Source organism: Salarias fasciatus, chromosome 6 (genome assembly GCF_902148845.1).
Source record: "Salarias fasciatus chromosome 6, fSalaFa1.1, whole genome shotgun sequence".
In the NCBI taxonomy this organism is placed as follows: domain Eukaryota; kingdom Metazoa; phylum Chordata; class Actinopteri; order Blenniiformes; family Blenniidae; genus Salarias; species Salarias fasciatus.
In genome coordinates, this window is record NC_043750.1 from 8,631,116 (window position 1) to 8,655,071 (window position 23,956).

General features: G+C 52.7%; 1 protein-coding gene across 2 annotated transcripts in view; it reads left to right on the plus strand.

Moving 5' to 3' along the window:
* Positions 1-19,938, plus strand: part of usp34 (ubiquitin specific peptidase 34) — a 43,324-nt gene extending 23,386 nt beyond the window's left edge. Inside the window, exons 22-77 of one of the 2 annotated variants that reach the window (XM_030093470.1) lie at positions 833-946; positions 1,045-1,144; positions 1,272-1,434; positions 1,523-1,649; positions 2,856-3,006; positions 3,085-3,185; positions 3,262-3,477; positions 3,557-3,682; positions 3,767-3,889; positions 4,141-4,224; positions 4,313-4,399; positions 5,064-5,264; positions 5,342-5,424; positions 5,501-5,541; positions 5,631-5,755; positions 6,080-6,232; positions 6,431-6,535; positions 6,662-6,717; positions 6,812-7,116; positions 8,064-8,293; positions 8,377-8,523; positions 8,614-8,670; positions 8,922-8,999; positions 9,243-9,337; positions 9,418-9,590; positions 9,674-9,824; positions 9,899-9,977; positions 10,058-10,111; positions 10,185-10,280; positions 10,383-10,447; positions 10,543-10,618; positions 10,736-10,783; positions 10,887-10,952; positions 11,030-11,110; positions 11,193-11,278; positions 11,358-11,526; positions 11,961-12,035; positions 12,887-13,038; positions 13,105-13,258; positions 13,425-13,469; positions 14,096-14,200; positions 14,301-14,448; positions 14,544-14,848; positions 14,965-15,294; positions 15,395-15,552; positions 15,652-15,730; positions 15,818-15,944; positions 16,103-16,210; positions 16,340-16,444; positions 16,608-16,732; positions 17,416-17,539; positions 17,623-17,702; positions 17,789-17,929; positions 18,004-18,144; positions 18,226-18,382; positions 18,461-19,938. In XM_030093470.1, the coding sequence (XP_029949330.1) occupies positions 833-946; positions 1,045-1,144; positions 1,272-1,434; positions 1,523-1,649; positions 2,856-3,006; positions 3,085-3,185; positions 3,262-3,477; positions 3,557-3,682; positions 3,767-3,889; positions 4,141-4,224; positions 4,313-4,399; positions 5,064-5,264; positions 5,342-5,424; positions 5,501-5,541; positions 5,631-5,755; positions 6,080-6,232; positions 6,431-6,535; positions 6,662-6,717; positions 6,812-7,116; positions 8,064-8,293; positions 8,377-8,523; positions 8,614-8,670; positions 8,922-8,999; positions 9,243-9,337; positions 9,418-9,590; positions 9,674-9,824; positions 9,899-9,977; positions 10,058-10,111; positions 10,185-10,280; positions 10,383-10,447; positions 10,543-10,618; positions 10,736-10,783; positions 10,887-10,952; positions 11,030-11,110; positions 11,193-11,278; positions 11,358-11,526; positions 11,961-12,035; positions 12,887-13,038; positions 13,105-13,258; positions 13,425-13,469; positions 14,096-14,200; positions 14,301-14,448; positions 14,544-14,848; positions 14,965-15,294; positions 15,395-15,552; positions 15,652-15,730; positions 15,818-15,944; positions 16,103-16,210; positions 16,340-16,444; positions 16,608-16,732; positions 17,416-17,539; positions 17,623-17,702; positions 17,789-17,929; positions 18,004-18,144; positions 18,226-18,382; positions 18,461-19,170 (7,581 nt within the window). In that variant the 3' untranslated portion in view covers positions 19,171-19,938. Of the gene's footprint in view, positions 1-832; positions 947-1,044; positions 1,145-1,271; positions 1,435-1,522; positions 1,650-2,855; positions 3,007-3,084; positions 3,186-3,261; positions 3,478-3,556; positions 3,683-3,766; positions 3,890-4,140; positions 4,225-4,312; positions 4,400-5,063; positions 5,265-5,341; positions 5,425-5,500; positions 5,542-5,630; positions 5,756-6,079; positions 6,233-6,430; positions 6,536-6,622; positions 6,718-6,811; positions 7,117-8,063; positions 8,294-8,376; positions 8,524-8,613; positions 8,671-8,921; positions 9,000-9,242; positions 9,338-9,417; positions 9,591-9,673; positions 9,825-9,898; positions 9,978-10,057; positions 10,112-10,184; positions 10,281-10,382; positions 10,448-10,542; positions 10,619-10,735; positions 10,784-10,886; positions 10,953-11,029; positions 11,111-11,192; positions 11,279-11,357; positions 11,527-11,960; positions 12,036-12,886; positions 13,039-13,104; positions 13,259-13,424; positions 13,470-14,095; positions 14,201-14,300; positions 14,449-14,543; positions 14,849-14,964; positions 15,295-15,394; positions 15,553-15,651; positions 15,731-15,817; positions 15,945-16,102; positions 16,211-16,339; positions 16,445-16,607; positions 16,733-17,415; positions 17,540-17,622; positions 17,703-17,788; positions 17,930-18,003; positions 18,145-18,225; positions 18,383-18,460 lie in introns of both variants that reach the window. The other variant, XM_030093469.1, reaches the window with a different exon arrangement.
* Positions 19,939-23,956: the final 4,018 nt, after the last annotated feature.

A 23,956-nucleotide genomic window follows, 5' to 3' on the forward strand; every position in this document is an offset into this window, starting at 1 on the left:
TTTAAACTGTGTCAAAAGAAGCTTTTTGATTAACATTTAAGTCAACTGAAGCTTCATTTCCTCTAATTAACCCAAACATGGTTCCTTTTTCTAAATGTAAACCGTTTTGTAAGTCAGATTGAATTGAGATTTTTTTTCCTTTTTTTGTGTGTGTTTTTTATTGATTTTTGGGGTTCTCGAATGGCTAAACAGAGAGAGAACACAGCTTTTGACAGATTCAGATTTATTTCTCGGCCGTTGTAGGAAACTGGAGTTATGTTCCTGACATTGAGAACCTAAGCTGTGGCCTCCTGTCTCGAGTCAAACACTCTGGGAGCCGTCTGAACGCTGCTTCTCCGCAGCTTCACACCTGGGAGTTTTAACTGGAGCTGAGAGAAGCAGCTCTCTTTTAATGCTTGTTTTTTGCTTTTTCTAACCTGAATCTTTATTGTTAAACAAATTCCTGTATACAGACCACAGAAGAGTGTGAATTCATGTTATTACCGACCACAAAGACAGATTGTTCATTGTTTACTATTCAGTCTTTTCCTTTTCAGTTCATTTCCTCCATTGAGTCAGAGTGTGTGTGTGTGTTAGCGTTTTCATTCAGGAGATACTCTTTAGCCACCGATCCTTCGTCTGTGGTGTTTCTTCCCCCAGTTTCCTGTAATTGCTTTCTTGTTCTACCGGCAATATTTTTAATTTGATACATAATGTGATGATAATATACATAAGCGGTATATTTTAGTCTACAGAGAAGAAAGGTGACTTCCTGCTGCTGTAATTCTTCCAGAGGAGGAATCTGCATCATGTTTCCTCTTGATTAAATGTGTGTGTGTGTGTGGTCATTCAGATGCCTCAGCTGAAGCCAGAGACCATCAGCATGACTGGACTCAACCTGTTCCAGCACCTCTGTAACCTGGCCCGCCTCGCCACCAGTGCTCTGGACAACGCCTCCAGCTGCGAGGTACGTATACACGCACACACACACACACACACACATACCATCTCCTCAGTCAGTGGTTTGAATGGATGCCTCATATGAAGGAGTGTGTGTGTTTCCAGCTGTGTGGCATGGACCAGCTGTGGGGCATCGCTCTCAGAGCTCAGTCGGCTGATATCAGCCGCGCCGCCATCCAGTACATCAACTCCTACTACATCAACGGTCAGTGTCTCTTCAGTGGCTCCTCCTCCGTCGGAGGTGGAGGAAGTGTGTGTTCGGGACGTCCCGAGTTAAGGTTAGCGTGAAGCTTTGCTGTCTGGTTTCCAAACTGTCGCGGTTGCGTCTCCAGCTGGGAAGACGGGCCTGGAGAAGGAGCAGGAGTTCATCAGGAAGTGCATGGAGAGCCTCCTGATGGCCTCGGCCAACCTGGAGAAGGACTCGCACTCCAGCCTGACCAGCATCGAGAGGGGGCTGCTCATGCTCAAAACACACCTGGAGGCCTTCCGGCGCAGGTGAGCCACAGGCTCCGCCACCGCGGCTCGGGAACGAGGCGAGCGCGTGCTGAATGAACCCGGGGGGGTGTGGCTCTCTCTCCCTCAGGTTCGCCTACCACCTGCGCCAGTGGCAGATCGAGGGCACGGGGATCAGCAGCCACCTCAAGGCGCTGAGCGACAAGCAGTCGCTGCCGCTGCGGATCGTCTGTCAGCCCGCCGGCCTGCCCGACAAGGTGGGACGCGGTCACGTGACCTCCGCACTGCTTTCACGCAGTGCTAATGCTAATGCTAACACGACCATAACACAACCTGCACGAATGCTGTTAATCGCTGGCAAACTTAATAATTCCCACTCACCCTGAAGGCAACATCCAGGAATCTAAATGAAGGAGACACTTAAGGTTTCATTTTCAAGTGATTACTTCTTATATCGAGTCACTTCTTTAAAAAAAAAAAAAACACCTTTTTATTTAGTGTAAAAGGAGTCATGAGTGACTGTAACACTCAATGTGAAGCTTTTAGTTTCCGCTGAAAGTCAAACTGTCTCGGATGGTTGAGGCGCCTTAAGTCTCACCTTCAAATGGAAGAACAGCAGCCTTCAAGGTGATGACATGAGTGCATTCTTTATCCAGTGTTGAAACGTCAGCGCCAGTTGGACGAAGTATTTTTATGCCAGCTTTTTGTTTTTGTTTGTGTTTAAGAATCACTAGCCGGGGAGGGATGAGAAAATAAGTGTGTTCGGGATGCCAGCATGATTACAACTTTTCCAGAATGAGCATCGTCTTTTATAACAACATGGCTTCCTCATGTCTGTGGGCCGGAAATGGCCGACACCGGGCGCATCGCTATGAGAAACAATTACTGATTTCTGTGGAGATTGTAGTGATTCATTAGGAGCCGACAGCACAGAGGCTGGATGCCACAGTGAGATTAACAGAAAACACAAAATAATGGAGAATGTTGGGAAAATGCCACAAAAAGTTAGGATTTATTATAAGCTTATAAGTATCAAGCCCCTCTTGTTCAACATGCTTTCTTAATTTATTTTGAGTACTGAGAGACATGATATTGCTGAAGCTGACAGGGGGACAGAAAGACGGGCAAAGAGACAGAGAAAGAAACAAGTGAACAGAAAAGAAAACAACAAAAAAATAGTGGAGAGAAGGAAGAGAGCAAAGATATGACAGTTTTTAATTGATATCAACTCTCCAGACGAGCGGCTACTGCACCTGCATAAACACATGACTGAGGGCAAGAGGGCGTCCTATGGACTGTTGTTGGAGAACATTCAGCGTTTTTTGACTTTTCATGACGTGTTCTTACCAGTCTCCTGATGTTTTTTCCTTTCCTGAATGCGTTTTCTGTCCCTCTGCGGTGTGTTCTGAGTTGCTCCTCTGGGACTCTGCCCGTTCACGTCCGTGCCGTTCCCCCCGTTGCAGATGACCATCGAGATGTACCCCAGCGACCAGGTGGCCGACCTGCGGGCCGAGGTCACCCACTGGTACGAGAACCTGCAGAAGGAGCAGATGAACCAGCAGGCCCAGCTGCAGGAGTTCGGCCAGAGCGGCCGCCAGCCGGGAGACTTCCCAGGTGACACCCCCCCCCCCCCCCCCCCGCCGGACGCGGCGCTCTGGCCGCCGTGCGCTAACCGTGCGCTGTGTCCCGCAGGCGGCCTGATGGGGCCGGTCAGGATGATCTCCTCCGGTCACGAGCTGACCACCGACTACGACGAGAAGACGCTGCACGAGCTGGGCTTCAAAGACATGCAGGTAGGCTCCGGCGGCGACGCTCCCGGCGGGCGGCCGGAGGGCGTGCGGTCCTGACGCCGAGGGCCGTGTGTTTCAGATGGTGTTCGTCTCTCTGGGAGCGCCGCGCCGGGAGAGGAAGGGGGAGGGCGTCCAGCTGCCCGCCTCCTGCCTGCCCCCGCCGCAGAAGGAGCACATCCCCATGCTGCTGCTGCTCCAGGAGCCGCACCTCACCACGCTGTTCGACCTGCTGGAGATGCTGGCCTGCTTCAAGCCCCCCAGCCCCGGCGCCGAGAAGCTCCAGGACAGCCCCGAGGTGGGTGGCGCTCGGCCGGGCGTAGCGGCGGGGTCGGGGGACGGCGTCCGGCTGACCTCTCAGGACGTGTTCTCCACAGAGCGCCCGCTGCGAGGAGCTGCACCTCCACGCCGAGAACCTGTCCCGCCGGGTCTGGGAGCTCCTCATGCTCCTCCCCACCTGTCCCAAGATGCTGCAGGCCTTCCAGAGCATCTCGGACGACACGGTGAGCCAAGCAGCGCCGCGCCACGCCGGGAGCTCCTCCCCCACGCCGCCGCTCACGCCTCCCCTCTGACCCGCTGTGTTTCAGAGTGGAGAGGGCCTCTGCTGGAAGGAGCTGCTGAAGATCAAAAGTCCCCACAAGCTGCTGTACGCCCTGGAGATCATCGAGGCTCTGGGCAAACCCAACCGCCGCATCCACAGAGAGTCCACAGTGAGACGCCACTTCCCCTTTCAGTCCTCACGTCCGTCCCTCTGGACCGCATGCCTTCAGTCTCTGCCTTCAGTCTCTTTAGTGTCTTTTACGACGCACATGGCAGAATCACAGTCATCTTTTCATATGAATCTGCATTTTCTTGGGGACTAAAATGATTCATATGATCGGACAAGAATCAGGCGTTTAAAGGTCTTGGATCACCGATCGGACTGTAACCGTGTGTGTGAACCTGTTGTGTGTGTTTCCAGGGCAGCTACAGCGACTTGTACCCCGACTCCGACGACTCCAGTGAGGACCAGATAGAAAACAGCAAGAACACCTGGAGCTGCAAGGTGCGACAGATAAACAGACCAAAAAAAAACACAAAACAAACTGAAACCAAACTAAGACCAAAAATCAATGTTCTGTTTGTTCTTTCAGTTTGTTTCTTCCGGGGGTCTGCAGCTTCTCCTGGAGATCTTCAACTCAGGCATCCTCGAACCCAAAGACCAGGAGTCCTGGACCGTGGTACGAGAGCCAGACCCCACACACACACACACACACACACACACACACACACACACACACACACACATATTCAGCTTATTGACCAAATTGAAACAAGTGGCAGTCACAGTAACAATGTGTATTTCGAGCTGTCATAGATGCTAGTCCAAACGCCACTGCTCTGATAGGATCATTAGTATTTTATTAGAATTATGTTTAAAATCTGGGGAGAGTGGAACCGAATTCTGCTGCACTGGGTCGTAGTGAGCATCTGAACTCCACCAGGGGGCGCCAAAGACCTATGTGGGATCCTCTCAATCACTTCTCAAATCAAATCTGAAGAAAATAAACTAAATATTAACTTACTACTAATATTCAACCTGTGTAATATAGATGAAATGAAACCGTTCCGATAATGTAACAAATTTCACTTTAATAAATCAATCACTAATGGACTTTGAAGGGTTTTTATAGACACCAAGGTAAGATTGTTTTTTGAAAGTGAAAGTCTTTTTGTTCAGATTTTTATGAAATTATTAATTTTATTTGAGACCCTAAATGTCAGACAGAAAACTAGATCTTAAAATGTTCCTCAGCAGCACCTCAGTACTTTGGAAATATTTCATGAATTATTCGATGAAGGGTTAAAATATGAAAGCTGGCGCTGCTCTGGTCCCGTGTTCAGTGGCTGCTGGACTGCCTGGCCTGCCTCCTCAAGCTCATCTGCCAGTTCGCCGTGGACCCGGCCGACCTGGACCTGGCCTACCACGACGTCTTCTCCTGGTCCGGCCTCGCCGACGGCCAGCGCAAGAGGGCGTGGCCCGGGAAGTCCCGCAAGTCCACGGTGGACCACGGGAAGGGTCTGCACATCCCGCGGCTGACAGAGGTGACCCGACCGCCCGCGGCCCAGCGGCGGCAGCCGTGCATTCTGGGAGCTCTCGGGCTCACGCGTGTCTCCCGCAGGTCTTCCTCGGTCTGGTTCAAGGCACCAACCTCATCCAGCGTCTCATCAACGTGGCCTACACCTACGACAACCTGGCACACAGGTGAGAAACGGCGGCGCTCTGCGGGAGCGGCGGTTGGCGTCGCTCGCTTTGACCCCGCTCTGTGTCTGTTTGGCAGAGTCCTGAAGGCTCAGTCCGACCACAGGTCCCGACACGAAGGTGAGAATCCCCAGCTGGTAGAGTGTGTGTGTGTGTGGACGGGCCGGTGGGCGGAGTCTGAGGTGACGCCGCTGTCTTCTCCTCCGCAGTGACGCACTACTCCATGTGGCTGCTGGTGAGCTGGGCTCACTGTTCGTCCGCCGTCAAGTCCAGCCTGGCGGACAGCGACCATCTGCACGACTGGCTGAAGAAGCTCACCCTGCTGGTGCCCGAGGTGAGCCGGATTCACACTGCCGTTTAGCACGCCGACTCCCAGTTAAGATATTCCACTCGTTCCACGCTTCTCGCTTTAGTGAGACGCCATCGAGAAATGAAATCTGCTGTTGTGGAAATAACGACAAATAGCGGTTTGTTACCAGTAACGCTTCAGAAGCTTCTCACTCTGAGGATGTGGAGCCTTAAATTCAAAGCTCTGCCGAGTTGAGTCCATCTCTTCTGGCTCTAAAGCGTCTACAGAGGCGTGAAGCGAGTCGGTAAACGCCGTAGCGAAGGTCGGATCCCGGGTTGAGTGAATGTGACGGTGGCGCTGTGGTTTCAGCCGGCGGTGAGGCACGAGGCCTGCAACGGCCTGTACAAGCTGTCCCTGTCCGGCCTGGAGGGCGGCGAGTCCATCAACCGCTCCTTCCTGCTGCTCGCCGCCTCCACGCTGCTCAAGTTCCTGCCCGACGCCCAGGCTCTCAAACCGCTCAGGGTGAGTCTCCTGCAGGCCTCGCTTCTCCGGGACCACGGTTTGAGCCCCGCCACACTGAGTCCAGGTTTGGCTCAGTCTCCCATCCTGTTAGATTAAAGCTGTGTGCGTGTGTGCGTGTGTGCGTGTGTGCGTGTGTGCGTGTGTGCGTGTGTGCGTGTGTGCGTGTGTGCGTGTGTGCGTGTGTGTGTGTGTGTCCAGGTGGAGGACTTTGAGGAGGAGCCCCTGCTGCGGACCGGCTGTAAGGAATACTTCTGGCTGCTCTGCAAACTCATCGACAACATCCACGTGAAGGACGCCAGCCAGGTGGGACGTCCGCCCGCCGCCGCCCCCGTCTCCCGGACGCCCCGCTGCATTGAGCCGCTGCTAGTGTTGATCTGTTTGAACTCACAGAAGGTCTCTCCCTCTCTGCCGCTGGCCGGCTCCGTGCAGACCACCCTGCTGGACCTGGACGCTCTGGCCCGGCACCTGGCGGACTGCATCAGGAGGTCGGGGTCCGCCGCCGCCGCCGCGGGTCACATTCACGAGACCGTTTCAGTCACGGTGTGGGAGGTTTGACGCTCGCGCTTCTGTCTCCGCCAGCCGGGAGATCCTGGACCAGCAGGACGGGACCATCGAGGACGACGGGCTGACGGGCCTCCTGCGCCTCGCCACCAGCGTCCTCAAGCACAAGCCGCCGTTCAAGTTCTCCCGCGAGGGCCAGGAGTTCCTGCGCGACGTGCACAACCTGCTGTTCCTGCTGCCCAGCCTGGCCGACCGCGCCCAGCCCAAGTGCAAGTCGCACGCCGCCCGCGCCGCCGCCTACGACCTGCTGGTGGAGACGGTGAAGGGCTCGGTGGAGAACTACCGGCTGCTCCACAACTGGGTCATGTCGCAGCACATGCAGAGTGAGCGCCGGGACGCCTCCGCTTTCACCCAATCACAGACCGGCGTTCTGCAACATTCATGACCAGAAGAGCCGTTCTCAGCGACTTCCCGTCAGGTCCAGCTGTTCTGGAGCCATAAAGAGTATTTAACCTTAAAACGAGGCGACTGCAGCTCAGGAAGCTTCACAAACTAAAACTAGATCTTATGAAGCGTTCATGAAGTTTAACGACAGTGCAGAATAGAGAACATTTAGTTACATTCAACTTGTTTTTGTCAGTTTTGTTTGTTTTCAAGCGTTTTAGTTGACAGTTTTGAGATTTTAGCTGTTTTAGCCATTTTACCTCTTTAAACTGTTTTCTGTGCTTTAGTCCTGCCATATTTCATTTTCTTATTATAGAAATTGGAGACATTCCAGGCTTTTTAAGCTGTTACATCTTTTTTTTTTTACCCATTTCTTGTGGTTTTTGCTATTTTTCCCTAATTTTACCTGAACCTTTTTTGAATCCCTTTTGAACCAAAAGTGACGAATCATATAATAATATAATAATAAGTTAAATGTTTATTCGTGTATCTTATCCTGAAGGCTTCATGGAGCCGCTGCAGAGGGACTAAAGAGCCACAGGTTGGACACCCCTGCCAAAGACAAGCAAATCGGCTTTAGCATTTCTCTCTCTGTTGATAAAGATCTTTGATAAAAAAGTTTGTTGGAAACTGTGCAGAAAGTGAGAAAGCTGTTTTCTTTCATGTCATTTTCTTTATTTGAGGAAAAAAAGCAGAATTCTGTGGAAGACTATGGGAGGCATTTATACGAAAAAAATATTTTCCATCATGCACATTGAGGAAAAGAAACAATGAGAATATTTTGACTTTTCCTCAGAGTGCACGATGAAAACCCCCCAAAAAAATGTCTGGCTCATTTATTTTCACGACACGGTTCAAGCGGCGGTCCCGATGCTTCCTCCCGCAGCCTCTCACGCGCCGTACAAGTGGGACTACTGGCCGCACGACGACGTGCGGGCCGAGTGCCGCTTCGTGGGCCTGACCAACCTGGGCGCCACCTGCTACCTGGCCTCCACCATCCAGCAGCTCTACATGATCCCCGAGGCCCGCCAGGCCGTCTTCACCGCCAAGTACGCCGAGGACATCAAACACAAGACCACTCTGCTGGAGCTGCAGAAGATGTTCACCTACCTCATGGTGAGTTTCAGACCCCCTCCTCCAGCTGCCGGCCGCTGCGGTTCGGTGCGATCCGTGACGGCCGGGCGGTCCCGTCTGTTCAGGAGAGCGAGAGGAAGGCCTACAACCCCCGGCCCTTCTGCAAGACCTACACCATGGACAAGCAGCCGCTCAACACCGGCGAGCAGAAGGACATGACGGAGTTCTTCACCGACCTCATCACCAAGATCGAGGAGATGTCCCAGGAGCTGGTAACGGCCGACCCAGGAGGAGATGTTCTGAATAGACGGATGTTATATACGAATGATTTTGAGCGTGATTTTAACGTCTTTCCTGTGCAGAAAAACACGGTGAAGACTCTGTTTGGAGGCGTCATTACCAACAACGTGGTTTCTCTGGTGAGCCTGAAAACAGCTTCGTGTGGAGCAAAAATCACTGCTTGGTCTCTTCCTTTATGTCTGTTGTGGTTATTTCTGCCTTAATTTTATTCTTCCTTTTGCTCATGTGCTCTTTAAGTTTCCCAAATCCCCTGAATAGATGATTAAAGACATTCTGTCCACCTCCGTGTTGATTTCACCGTGTGTGGAAGGCTCACCGCCGATCCTGAAATCTGCCTCGGTTGTTGTTTTTTCCCTCCTCTCTGCTGCAGGACTGCGATCACGTCAGTCAGACCGCAGAGGAGTTTTACACGGTTCGATGTCAGGTGGCTGATATGAAGAACATTTACGTGAGTATCTATGTTTTAGAGGATTTGAATAATCCTTGCTGCAGCAGCAGAACCAGAGAACGTCAGCTGCTGAAACTCTGGGAAACGTTTGTTTCTGTTTGTATCGATGTCTTTGGTTCTGCTCTTCAGTACTGCAGCAGTGTTCAGTTTTGATGAAGCGTTAACAAAAGTGAATTCATGATGGCGAGATGTAAACTGAGCCGTGAGCCTCGTGGAGTGAAGCGGGTGGTTTTGCTGCTGCAGGAGTCTCTGGACGAGGTGACCATCAAGGACACTCTGGAGGGGGACAACATGTACACCTGCTCGCAGTGCGGGAAGAAGGTCCGAGCGGAGAAGAGGTGAGTCGCGACGCCAGAACTCCGGAGGTCGCCGCCGAGCGAGCGTGTGTGACGCCGCCGACCTGCGTCTCCTCACACAGGGCGTGCTTCAAGAAGCTGCCGCGCATCCTGAGCTTCAACACCATGAGGTACACCTTCAACATGGTGACCATGATGAAGGAGAAGGTCAACACGCACTTCTCCTTCCCGCTGCGCCTCGACATGACGCCCTACACCGAGGACTTGCTCATGAGCAAAGGAGAGCGCAAAGAGGGTGTGTCCGCCTGTACCTTGGTGTTGTGTTGAGGAGGAGGAGCGAACCCCGAGCGGAGCTCTCATGTTGGGAATGTGCGGCAGGTTTCCGGGACGAGGGCGAGGCCAAGGTCGCCGAGAGCTACGAGTACGACCTGATCGGCGTCACCGTGCACACCGGCACGGCGGACGGCGGCCATTACTACAGCTTCATCCGAGACATCGTCAACCCGCACGCCTACAAGAACAACAAGTGGTGAGTGTCGCCGGGCGGCGTGGCCCGGACCGCGAAACCCAGGAGCCGCTGACGGATCCGTCTGATTCCCGCAGGTACCTGTTCAACGACGCCGAGGTGAAGCCCTTCGACTCGGCCCAGCTGGCCTCCGAGTGCTTCGGCGGAGAGATGACGGTACATCCGGTGAACCGGTCCATCCGCTCGCCCGGCGCGACGATCCGACGTTGATCTGAAGTTCTGTGTTCTTCTTCCAGACGAAAACCTACGACTCCGTCACCGACAAGTTCATGGACTTCTCCTTCGAGAAGGTGGGTGGAACCTCGCCGCCCCTCAGGTTTCCGGTTCATGCGGAGAGAGACTGAAGTCCTGCTTTCTCTCCAGACCCACAGTGCCTACATGCTGTTCTACAAGAGGGTGGAGCTGGAGGAGGACAACGGCAAGGACTTCAGCTTCGACGTCTCTCCTGATCTGCTGGAGGTACTGGAGCGTTTTATCTTTCTCCTGTCGATACGTTCATGCTGGAATTCAAACCCTTAATATATGTCCGTGTGTGTGTGTGTGTGTGTGTGTGTGTTTCAGTGGATCTGGCATGATAACATGCAGTTCCTCCAGGATAAAAACATATTTGAGCACACTTACTTTGGGTGAGTCGGAGGTGTTTGTGTTTCCATGGAATGAGCTCTTAGTCCTCTCGGGGACGCCTCAGTGATTTATTTTCCTCTCTTCTTTTCTCCTCCAGCTTCATGTGGCAGCTCTGCAGCAGCATCCCCAGCACGCTCCCCGACCCCAAGGCCGTCTCCCTCATGACCGCCAAGGTAACAAATGCTGAGCGACGAGCGTTTCCTTCCTCTGCTACACACACCTCCAGCAGCCTGCGGTGTGAAATCAGCTGATTGGAACTCGGTCTGTTTGTGTTTTTCTTCCACTCGCAGCTCAGTACCTCCTTCGTCCTGGAGACGTTCATTCACTCTAAGGAGAAGGTACTCTGCTCCCGCCGCGATGCCGACTTTATCCTCTGTACGTGGACGTGACGGCTGCATGTGACTGGTGTGTGTGTGTGTGTGTGTGTGTGTGTGTGTCCAGCCCACCATGCTGCAGTGGATCGAACTTCTCACCAAGCAGTTCAACAACAGCCAGGCTGCCTGCGAGGTTTGAGCTCCCGCCGCCGTCCTCCCCTCTCCGGTGTGTCTCGCTGCTCGCTGACGGACGTCTCGTTTCCCTTTCAGTGGTTTTTGGATCGAATGGCCGACGACAACTGGTGGCCCATGCAGATCCTCATCAAGTGCCCCAATCAGATCGTCAGACAGGTCCGTCAGAAACACACACACACACACGCACACACGTGTGGGAATCCATTGTCACCCTGTCTCCTGTGTCTCTGCGGTCCAGATGTTCCAGAGGTTGTGTATCCATGTGATCCAGAGGCTGCGGCCGGTTCACGCCCACCTCTACCTGCAGCCCGGCATGGAGGACGGGTGAGCTTTACGCCTCCACTGGACCAGTGACGGAGGACTTTCATCAGGTCCTAATGTGTCCCCCGTGTGTCCCCCCCAGCTCCGACGACATGGACGGCCCCGTGGAGGACATCGGCAGCCGGTCCTGTGTCACCCGCTTCGTGAAGACGCTCCTGTCCATCATGGAGCACGGCGTCAAGCCGCACAGCAAGCACCTGACGGAGTACTTCGCCTTCCTCTACGAGTTCGCCAAGATGGGAGAGGAGGAGGTCGGTCCCCCCGTACCCGTCCCCGTCCGCTACGATAGAAACTCAGCTTCGTGCTTGTGTTCCAGCCACAGAGCGCTCTCGCTGGGTTTCCTCACCGCCGCCACGCTGGGGTTGTTTAAGCTGCTCACCTTAGTTTGTTCAAGTTGTCCCTCATCAAACTGCAACATCCTTGTTTTCTGCTGTTTCTATAAATGATCAGATGTTTAGTGCAGAATAAGAAATTTCTCCGCTCACAGCATATTGGGACAAAGTAACGGAGTCGTTACTTGACAAAGTAATTATGATATAATCACCACTTCTGCCACAGTAATCCCATTTCATCACTATATTCCTGAAAAAATAGTTGAACTGCAGTAGTAGATTACTTAGTAGTAGATTACTTGAAATGCCACTTGAAGACAAACCGACGGATGTTTGTTTCTTACTGTCTGCAGAGTCAGTTCCTGCTGTCTCTACAAGCCATTTCCATCATGGTGCATTTCTACATGGGAACCAAAGGCCCCGAGAACGTGAGTTCACACAGCAGCTTCTTTTATTTCCTCTTGCCATATATGCCAGTTTTTTCATTGCCAAATTAGATGACATCTCTGTAATCCATCGTCCAGACGCAGGTTGCTGGATCTCCTTCCATTTTAAGGCAATTGCACGTTGAGCTTATAACAGACAAAAAGTCCAACACCGACTCATTTAAAGTGGAAGATCTTCCGTAAGAAGATTCAGGAATGGTTTTAAATGAACAGAGTGTGACGTGTTCTGGAGCCATCGAGCTGAAGACACTCGTCCAGACGTGACTTTGAGGCCAGCGACTTCTACAGTCTCAAATGTTCAGGAGTTTTGAAACACGAACAAAAACTTGATCTCATCTTGCATTTATGAATCCAATTACAACTTAGAATGAACATTTATTTTCACTTCCAGCTGTTTTTGTACCTGATCTCAGCAGTTTGACTCTCATTTTAATCATTTTTCATCTGTTCTGTCCATTGTGGCTCATTTTGAAGCTGTTTGTTGTTGTTTATATTCAGAAGCTGCTTCTTGTAGAAATGCTACTGATTTTCGGTTTTAGAAGCTGTCTTTGCTTTTTGTTGCCATTTGTCGTGGTTTTCATCCCGTTTCAGTCTGTGTGTATTTTATTGAAGCCCGTTGAGAAGCTTCAGAGAGCAGAGCCCTGAACTAGTCCAACCTAAGCTGTAATACTGTTTTCTGCCACAAGGTGGGGCCGCAGGTCCTTAATGTTTTCTGGATTTAGCCGTTAGAGTTTGAAGAAAACAAACTTCAGTGTTTTGATGGTGCTCATGGTTTATTAATGGTGAATGTCGATGAGTTGTGGCTCTCATACTGAACACGTCGTCTCCCTCAGCCTCAGGTGGAGGTGCTGTCGGAGGAGGAGGGGGAGGAGGAGGACGAGGAGGAGGACATCCTGTCCCTGGCGGAGGAGAAATACCGTCCCGCCGCTTTGGAGAAGATGATCGCCCTCATCGCTCTGCTGGTGGAGCAGTCCCGCTCTGAGAGGTGAGATCCGCCGCCGTGTCCGGCGTGACTCAGAACCGAGGTTCTGACTCCTCCCACTCTGTCCAGACACCTGACTCTGTCTCAGAGCGACATGGCGGCGCTGACCGGCGGGAAAGGCTTCCCCTTCCTGTTCCAGCACATCAGAGACGGCATCAACATCCGGCAGACCTGCAACCTCATCTTCAGCCTGTGCCGCTACAACAACCGACTGGCCGAACACGTAGGTCCAGCGGCGGCGGCGGCGGCTTCTCGGCGGGCCGGGCGCCAACAGAAATAATCACTTTTCAACCCTGGTTTGCCTGGAGACTGGTGTTGTGGCGCTGACCTCCTGACCTCTGCTCTCTCTCTCTCTCTCTCTCTCTCTCTCTCTCTCTCTCTCCCCGCAGATCGTGTCCATGCTCTTCACCTCCATCGCCAAGCTGACGCCCGAGGTGAGCTCGCTCCGCACGGCGGCACACAAACAGAAACCAGCGCTGTTCCGGCTGAAGCTGTGTGATTTGAGATTTCTAGTTTAACTGTTGTAGCCTCTGGACTGTGAGCTGCAGGGATCACTGCCTGGGTTTGTTTAACAGCAACAACAGAAACACTGGAGTCCACTAAGAAATGGCTCCTCATTGAGTTGTAGAAATGAAACAGATTTATTTTTTGTCCTCATTTCAGCTGCTGGAGTTATGTTTTAAATATTTCTTCTTTGGAAAGTTACTTAGTACTTCAACTCTTTAAGCGCTTTAGAAAACCTAGAACTGTATAAGACTGCTTTTAATGCAGTTAATACAATAAATGGAAGGATGGATATTAATAAAAGCAAGCAGTCTTTTTTTTCTGAGATATCTTGTCATGAAAAAAATCACAATTCTAAGAGAACAGCAGGCTGAGATTGTGGTTTATATAGAAATATTGGATTGGATTTAAACTGTATATCGAAATCTCTGAAATATTTCAGAGAAAATCTTCTGAAGGTCTGATTGTCGCCGGAGCTCAGTAGCTCTGATCATCCCAGATCCAGTTGGGATTCTTCAATCCTGGTCTTTAAACCGACCGTGTTTCCCCCCGTCAGGCCGCCAATCCCTTCTTCAAGCTGCTGACCATGCTGATGGAGTTTGCGGGCGGGCCTCCGGGGATGCCCTCCTTCGCCTCCTACATCCTGCAGAGGATCTGGGAGGTAAGAGGAGGACGCCGCCGCCGCCGCTGCCGCCGGGAAACGCTTCTCACACCCAGATCAGGAGCATAACACCCCTCCTCCTCCTCCTCCTCCTCCTCAGGTGATCGAGTACAACCCATCCCAGTGCCTGGACTGGCTGGCGGTTCAGACTCCCAGGAACAAGCTGGCCCACAGCTGGGTGCTGCAGAACATGGAGAACTGGGTGGAGCGCTTCCTGCTGGCGCACAACTACCCCCGGGTCCGCACATGTAAGAGGCCGGCGGGGGCGGAGGTGCTGGTCCCGCTCCGGACCTTTATCGTGATATCTGAACACTTCTTCTCCCTCTCCCCACCCCCCCCCCAGCGGCGGCCTACCTCCTGGTCTCCCTCATCCCCAGCAACTCCTTCCGCCAGATGTTCCGCTCCACACGCTCGCTCCACCTGCCCACCCGCGAGCTGCCGCTGTCGCCCGACACCACCGTGGTGCTGCACCAGGTCTACAACCTGCTGCTGGGGCTGCTGGGCCGCGCCAAGCTGTACGTGGACGCCAGCGTGCACGGCACCACCAAGCTGGTGCAGTACTTCAGCTTCATGACCTACTGCCTCATCTCCAAGACTGAGAAGCTCATGTTCTCCGGGTACTTCATGGACCTGTGGAACCTCTTCCAGGTCTGTACCGGGATTAGAAGGTCTCTCACACACACACACACACACACACACACACACACACACACACACACACACTCGCTGTATTCTGGATCATCATCTTCCGGACTTTTCCCCAGCCCAAGCTGTCGGAGCCGGCCATTGCCACCAACCACAACAAGCAGGCGCTGCTGTCCTTCTGGTACAACGTGTGCGTGGACTGCGCGGAGAACGTGCGCCTGGTGGTGCAGAACCCGGTGGTGACCAAGAACATCGCCTTCAACTACATCCTGGCCGACCACGACGACCAGGAGGTGGTGCTGTTCAACCGCGGCATGCTGCCGGCCTACTACGGCATCCTGCGCATGTGCTGCGAGCAGTCGCCCGCCTTCACCCGCCAGCTGGCCTCGCACCAGAACATCCAGTGGGCCTTCAAGAACCTGACGCCGCACGCCAGCCAGTACCCGGGGGTGAGCGGGGGTCCGCGGCCGGGCCGCCGGCACCCGTCCCTCACATTGACGGTGTGTGTGTGTGTGTGTGTGTGTGTGTGTGTGTGTGTGTGTGTCCCAGGCTGTGGAGGAGCTCTTCAACCTCATGCAGCTGTTCGTGGCCCAGCGAGCCGACATGAGGGAGGAGGAGGTGGAGGACGTGAAGCAGTTCAAGAAGACCACCATCAGCTGCTACCTGCGCTGCCTGGACGGACGCTCCTGCTGGACCACTCTGATCAGGTCAGCACACACAGACAGACACACACACACACACATACACACACACACAGTCAGTGTGGGCTTTGTAAAGCTGACGCTCCCCGCTGCTCTCCCTCTCAGTGCCTTCAGGGTTCTGCTGGAGAACGATGAGGACCGGCTGCTGGTGGTCTTCAACAGAGGACTCATCCTCATGACGGAGGTGGGATGGTGTCGCCGCCTCCTCGCTCGCCGCCACTCGGAACCGAAGCTTTACCTCTCAGCTGGTGTCCCTCTGTGTGTCCCGCAGTCCTTCAACACTCTGCACATGATGTACCACGAGGCCACGGCGTGCCACGTCACCGGGGACCTGGTGGAGCTGCTCTCCATCTTCCTGTCCGTGCTGAAGGCCACCAGGCCCTACCTGCAGCGCAAAGGTCAGCAGCATGCTGGGAAAAGATGGGCGGGGGGGGTTTCATGCTGGCTGCATTTTACATGACTGAGTATTGTTATTGGCTCCACCCCTCTCCTCGCTGTCTCTTTGGCTCCACCCCTGCTGTCTCCTTGGCTCCGCCCCTCCCCCGCTGTCTGCCAGATGTGAAGCAGGCGCTCATCCAGTGGCAGGAGAGGATCGACTTCGCCCACAAGCTGCTCACACTCCTCAACTCCTACAGCCCTCCTGAGCTCCGTAACGCCTGCCTGGGTAACACACACACACACACACACACACACACACACACACACACACACACACACTCACACACACACACCAGGCTGCCGCTGCACTCCGGGCCTCCTCCGGTGTGTTCATGCCGTGTTCTTCCTCTCTCAGATGTGCTGAAGGAGCTGGTTCTGCTGAGTCCACATGACTTCCTGCACACTCTGGTCCCGTTCCTGCAGCACAACCACTGCACGTACCACCACAGCAACATCCCCAGTAAGCACCTTCCTCCTCCTCCTCCTCCTCCTCCTCCTCCTCCTCACTGACCATGTTAGCCATGGTTAACCTCCACTGAGCCCAGAACCGTGACGCTCTCCTGTTCTGGGCGGATCAGTGTGCTCTTCCAGGGGACTCCTTTGACGTCTCCGTCTGTCCACAGTGTCCTTCGGGCCCTACCTGCCCTGTCGGGAGAACATCAAGCTGATGGGAGCCAAAAACAACATCCGACCGCCGAGACCGGAGCTCAACATGTGTCTGCTGCCGTCCCTGGTGGAGAGCGGCAAGGTGACGTCAAGCTCCGGCAGGCTGGCGCCGTCATACTTACCGAACATAAGGCCCGAGGGCCAAAACCGGCCCGTAAGAGGCTCCAGTCCGACCGAGCAAACTGTAAAAGGAAAACAGATGTTTTTTTAATAGGTTTCTTAAGTGTAGCGATGCAACGGTGAGCTGAGACATCATGATGCTGCCATGAAAGCTAGCTGTCCAGTGTTAGCATCAAAAGCACAAAAGCTAGTTATCTGGCATTAGCCTCAAAACTGTTAAAGTTAGCTAAAACTGTGGAAGCTAGCTAACTAGCATTAGCCTCAAAGCTGTGGAAGCTACCTATTGGCATTAACCTCAAAGCCACTCTGCTGTCAGGCAGAGTTTGAAAAAACACCCACAATGCAACAGCTCGACTAGAAGATTTTCATACGTTTCACTGTTTTTTGCACCAGAAAGTTTCATTGAAAGAGGATTCGTGTTGAAATTGTATTAATTTTCAGTAAAAATTGTTTGGTTTCTCGAAAAAACGTTTTCATCATGTAAACAAGTCTGCGCCACAAGACAGAAAACCTTGGAAGTCTAACTTTCGAGGTGTGTGTGTGTGTGTGTGTGTGTGTGTGTGTGTGTGTGTGTGTGTGTGTGTGTGTGTGTGTGTGTGTGTGTGTGTGTCTCTGTGTCTCTGTGTCTCTCTCTCTCTCTCTCAGGGTAAAGACGAGGTGTACGACCGCATGCTGCTGGACTACTTCCTGTCCTATCACCAGTTCATCCACCTCCTGTGTCGCGTGGCCATCAGCTGTGAGAAGTTCACCGACACGCTCGTCAAGCTGAGTACGGACGCTCGTTTCGCTGCCGGTCTGGTTCCCACGCCGCCGTGCGGCGCCGTTTGTGTTGACGCTCTGCTTCCCTCTCAGGTGTGCTGATCGCATATGAAGGACTCCCGCTTCACCTGGCGCTGTTCCCCAAGCTGTGGACGGAGCTGTGTCAGTCTCAGGTACAGCCGCCCGCCGCCGGGCCCCGGTCCGACGCAGGCAGCGGCGCGGCATCCGTTCTCAACGCGCCGTGTGTGTGTGTTTTCAGTCGGTTCTGGCTAAAACCTGCGTGAAGCTGCTGTGCGAGGATCCGGCCTTCAGCGAGTACATCAAGTGCATCCTGATGGACGAGCGGACGTTCCTCAACAATAACGTGGCCTACTCCTTCCTCACCTGCTTCCTGCACAAGGTAGAGACTGGCCCGGGTTTTAAAAGTGTTTCCATGGCAACGGCGACTCAGACACGCTGTGGTCTCTGTCTCAGGTCCAGGTGCTGTCCGGTCCCAGCTGCTCCAACCTGATCGGCGTCCTGGTGACCAACCTGCTGACGGAGCAGAGCGGCCTCCAGCCGGAGCTGGCGGCTCACCGCCAGGAGCTCAACAAGACCAGCGGCCTGCTCAACGCCGTACGAGCGCGCTCTCCCACCCGCCGCCGCCGCCGCGTTCTGTCTCCCCGCCTCTCACTGTGTCCTCCGTCTCTGCGTCAGGACCTGCGGGTGTTGGTGCTGCTGCTGTCGGTGCAGCCCCCCCAGGCCGTGGACTCGGCGCTGTGCCCCGCCCTGCAGGAGCTGCTGGCTCGCTGCCGGCTCTGCATCCAGCGGCGCAGCGCCCTGGAGCTGGAGGCCAAGGACCTCAAGTCCAAAGGTAGGACTGGCTCACAGACGGTTCGCCGCCGTCGCTCATCAGTAGCTTCACGACGTTCTTCATTCTCTCGTTTGTCAGCCGACGACGAGGGCGTGACCCCGGTGAAGCGGCGGCGGGTGAGCAGCGACGAGGACCGGACGGGAGACACCGCCGCGCCGCCGCCGCTCTGCGTGCCGTCCACCTCCTCGGCCCTCCCGCCCTGCGGCGAATCCAAGGCCGATCGCCAGGAGGCCATGACGCCCACCAGCACCTCCGACACGGAGACGCGGGACTCGTCCTCGCTGATCGACCCCGGCACGGAGCAGGACCCGCCCTCCCCCGACCCCGCCCCCGCCTCCTCCGGGAACCTGGACTCCTCGCCCAAGGAGGAAAAGATGGAGGCCTCGTCTTCGTCCTCTTCCTCCTTCTCCTCCTCCTCCTCCTCCTCTCTGCTGCCGGAGGGAGGGGAGGGATTTGCACAGGAAGGGGCGGAGCCAGAGCCGCGGCCTCACATGGCGACTGCCGAGCAGCGGGAGGAGGAGGCGGGGCGGCGGGCTGACGGAGGCGAGGAGCCCAAGGAAGACCAGGTGGGCTCGATGGCCGGCGGCGGCTCGGCCCCGCCCCTCCCGGAGGACGCCGCCTTCCCGTCGGCCCTCGGGTTGGTGGGGGAGGGGCCGGACGCCTCCTCCTCGCCGCCGTTCCCGAGCGCCGGCCCCCCGCCCGACATGCTGGACATGCTGTACAGGACTGTGGAGGCCACCATCGCCATAGTTACCAAACTGTCCGTTAAAGGGCCGCACCCGTCGTGACACGTCGCCATGACGACCGCCCCCCTCTGCTGTTTCTGTGCTGCTGCTGTTGTTGGTTGCCTTCTGCTGACGTTCCTCCAGCTTCGGCGGTTCCCGCTGTGCCGCGTCGCCGCGCACAGCCGACCCCTCGTTCCACACGCAAGGATGAAAAACTAAAAGTTCTACAAGCTACAGCTTTTCTTTTTATTATTTTTTTTTCAAAGGGCAAAAACAGTTTCTTTCGTTTTATACTGATTCCGATTTTTTTCTGTTTTCGAAAGTGATTTTATTTGAGGTTTGCTGTAACGGGGAAAGGTTTACAGAACTTTTGTCTCTTCTGTAATTTAATTTTATTGCATTTTTATTGTGTATAAAATGGTTGTTCTCTGTGCCAGTTTTGTACTTTATAAACGAGGCAAAGGAAAGTTGCCTTGAGGTTTTCTGTGGTTCAGTGATCCAGAAACTAAGTTTACCTGTAAATTAACGAGAACCACAAGAAACTTGATTCTGTAAAGAATCCTCTCTAGTCATTGCCTGAAGGTGTATATGAAAACTATATAAATATATATAAATATATATATATAAATATCTTTATATATATATATATATAAATGAACATTTAAGAGTGGTGCTTTATTTGCCTTTGGTTGAAATAAAGCCCCTATGTTGGACCAGCTGGAGCTTTTATTTTATTTACTGAAGTACATTCCATAATCTATTGTTTATTTTGGCTTCTTCTGCTGTGTTCTGATTTATTTTAATAGAGAATAAATTAATAAACAGTTGTGATATGAAGAACCGCTAGCTCTGCTCTGCTCTGCTGTCGTCCTGCAACACCAACCTTCAAACGATCAGTCAGAAACCCTGCTGATTCTACAGTGGTTCCCGACCGGAGGCCCCGACCCCTTTCGGGGACGCCAACAACTCATGAATGGTCACAAAGTGCCCTTGGTTTTTTTTTAAGGTGATCGCATCTTTTAATGTTTGAGAAATAGATCAATTGGAATCACATTTATTTACGTCTCACGATGAAAGACTGGAGACTTGACTTGAGTGTTGCTGATTTTTTTTATTTTTAAAAAAATATAAAATTACTATCAAATATTACCAATATGAACACAGCTTTGTTTCTCAGTGTGTTTAAAAAAATAACCTACACTGAGTGTTGCTGACATCGCTGTTGGTGACAGCTGGCGTTCATAATGTGCTTCATGAGTGATATTACGGCAGTCGTTGAACGACTACGGACGAGGCAGGCAGTTCTTCTGCCTCATGGTAGGGGGCGCTCCAGAGTCACGAGACTCAACGCTGCAGAAGAAGAAACCACGCCCTAAATCTTCACTTAAATGGATTGAAAATTCAGGGGATTTTTTTTTTTTTTATTTTAACCAGAAGCATCTGGAGATGATCTAAAGAGATGAAATGAAGGTAAGCACAGTAACATTTTTCGAAATGAAATGTGCAACATGTGGGGCCTGAGACGTGACATCTGTCTCACTGACCTTAGGAGGCACTGCAGCCATGCCCAGCACAGGCTCAGGGAAAAGCCCGCTGAACAAGCTGCCGAACGAGATGCTGCTCTTCATAAGGCACCTCTAACCAATCTCTCTGGATCTACGCCTGTCCAAAGATGTGAGAGAGGATGTGGCCAAGCGACAGGAGGTCAACGCAAAAGGGACTTTGATTGCTGTTTTGTGTGTGGACAACATGGACATTGGGCCAGAGAATGTCTCCAGTCTCACTGCCAGGATCGGATCACAACACTGAGAGCAAACAGACTGAGGGTGCAAGGAGGAGGAGGGGGGTTCGACTGATGAGATTTCAGCAGCGGCAAAAAAGTGACGTGAGACATCACTCACTCAAACACACAGACACACACACAGACACACACACACACACACACACACACACACACACACACACACACACACACACACACACACACACAGGCTGGTTTTTGTGGTTAACGGGGACCAGCTTTTTATTCATCATGTGTGGGGACCACCCTTTCTAAATGTGCTACAGCTTTGAAAAAATCAGGTACAGATCAGGTAGATGGGACTGCTCGTTTAGCCTCGCTCGCGGCACAGCGTGGCTACTGCCCCTCAATTTTAATCGCAAACAACATATACATCAACACTCGGGGGAGGAGAGGGCAATGGGGTCTTCTGCGTTCCCTTCTCCGGGTCCCTTCTGGTGGGGGGTGGGGCGGGGGCTGTTGTTTCCCCTCAGGCCTGGGGTTTGGACTGGCTGTGGTTTGGGGGGCTGCTGGCTCCGTGGGGTGCACGCCTGTCTGCAGCGGGGGGGTCGGGGGGGGGGGGGGGGGGGGGGGCAGTTGCGGGTGGTGGGGGGCCTGGACGTGGGTGCTCGATGTTCCCTTGCCTCCGGAGGGGGGTCTCCCACAGGACAAGATGGATGGATGGCTTGGGAATGTGAATGTGCTTGGAATAGGTTTGATTGGCTGTGAGTATGCATGTGTGCGTGCAAGAATGTACGAGTGTATGAGTGTGTTAGAATGCGAGTGTGTTAGGGTTGACTGGCTGTGTGTGTGTGAGAGTGTGTGAGTGAGTGCTGGGGGGGCTGGGCAGGAGAGGGAGGTGGGGGGAGGGATGGGAGGGATGTGGGGGGGGTGCTGGGTGGGGCCGGGGGGGTGGGTTGGGGGCTGGGGGGTGGAGGGGGCGGGCTTCGGGAGGGAGCGGCGGGGTGATGCCCTGGATCTCGGGGTATGTGGCTGGAGCACTGGGGGGGATACTGACCTGGAGCGGGTGGCCGCCCATGTGGGCTGGCTCTTCTAGGTATGGTCTTGGCCCTCTCTCTGGGTGGGTGGAGGGGGGGGTTGGCTCTTGGGCTCTTGGGTCCTGGGTGCTCGGCTCGGCTTGCCCCGGGCATCCCGGGCCTGGGGTGGGCCGGCTCCCATCGGCCGTGGTTCCCTGGGCCTCGGGCCCCGGGGCCACCAGGGCTCCAGGCCGAGGCGTTCCTCTGCCCTCTCCTGGACCAGAGCATGGGCGTCTGCCTGGGGGAGGGGATCGGATCAGGGCTCTGGGATGGCAGCCGGTTATCTGGGCCCTGAGGACCTCTCTGGCCTGCTTCTGGCCTTCGTGGGGGTCAGAGGTCATATGCGCATGAACACTATCACCATTACATTTGCATGATCACACTGATCTTTGATCTTTAATCACCCTTCACATTCTACCTGTGGAATTAGCTAAATAGTTTTCCTGTGGTGGGTTAGATTAATAGTGATCTGATGCAGGGAAAGGGGAAAAAAGAGTAAGATGCCCTTTGTCATACCCTTGTAGTAGTAGCAGTAGCTGATTGTGTAGTATTTAACTTAAAAAAAAAATAATAATCTGTTCGGGTTCTGTCAGTCCTGGTGTTAGCTATCGATTTTCTGTCAGTCTCTCTGTTGGTTTAAAGTGCTGTGGTTATGGATTGTTCTGTCACATGTGATATGTCGTATTGGGAATATATATATATATATATATATATATATATATATATATATATATATATATATATATATATATATATATATGTGTATATATATGTGTGTATATATATGTATGTGTGTGTATATATATATATATATATATATATATATACACACACACACACACACACACACACACACACACACATATGTGTGTTATTGATGTTAGGAGACTCAATCTCAATCTCCTCCTCCTCCTAAAATCTGTTCGGACAGTAAAAGGCTCCAATTCTACAATATTGCACGCCCCAGCTGCCGAACAGGACAAGGGAAAAAAAAATCAGGTACAACCTCTATGGCTTCGTTAGCTTATACACAACTTCAAATATCAGAATTGATGAAGGTATTGCTGGAGCATGTCAACTGGGGACTTGGGAAAAATCAATGTTACATGCTTGATGGGGACCTGATTTAAATATTATGTAAATTATTTTACATAATTCACACGAAGTCCCCACTAATTAAATGGCATTAAAGGGGACCATGCACCAAGTGTAGTACTAATGACAAATATCTGTATTAAACCATCAAATGATGGTCAATCACTATTAAATGATGTAACTATTTTTTGTTTGCTAAATTTAATGTCAACACATAGATATTGCACAGTCACATAAACTGTATGACACCACTTTTTATTGAGTGCAACTGAAAAATCTGATTCAGATTAGATCAAATGGCACACAAACAAACAAACAAACAAACAAAAAACTTACAAAATTTTAACATAGGACCCATGATGAACATCAAAGAATGAAAGGGATCCTTCTATGTATATTCAAAACAAAAAAAAATCAAACATAAGAAGTTGACATCTTTTTACAGGATGTATGCAACACAGCACCCCCACTTCCCGCAGTAATGGACAACTGGGGGTGCTGCAGCACCCCCAGCACCCCTACTTCCCGCGGTAATGTGAGGGTGTACCCAAAAGAAACCGGAATTTGGTTGTAACTTTTTATTTCTGACATTTCAAAATAAAACATCACCGTCGCCTTCAAAATAATCCATTCGCATTAATGCAGCGCTCCAGCCGTGTTTCCCACTTGACGAATGCGTCGTCAGACCCGTGCGTAATTGTGTCATTTTTTTGCCGGCTGCGATTTTTCTGTCAGCTCCTCCACATCTGCAAACCGCTGTCCCTTCAGCTCCTTCTTCAACTTGGGGAACAAGAAAAAGTCACTCGGGGCTTCATCTGGCGAATAAAGCGGATGGGAGAGGAGATTCAGCTCATTCTTCTCCAGAAACCGCGTGAGGCGCAGCGCCGTGTCCGCTGGCGCTCTGTGGTGGTGGATCAACCGGCTCCACTCCGCCACT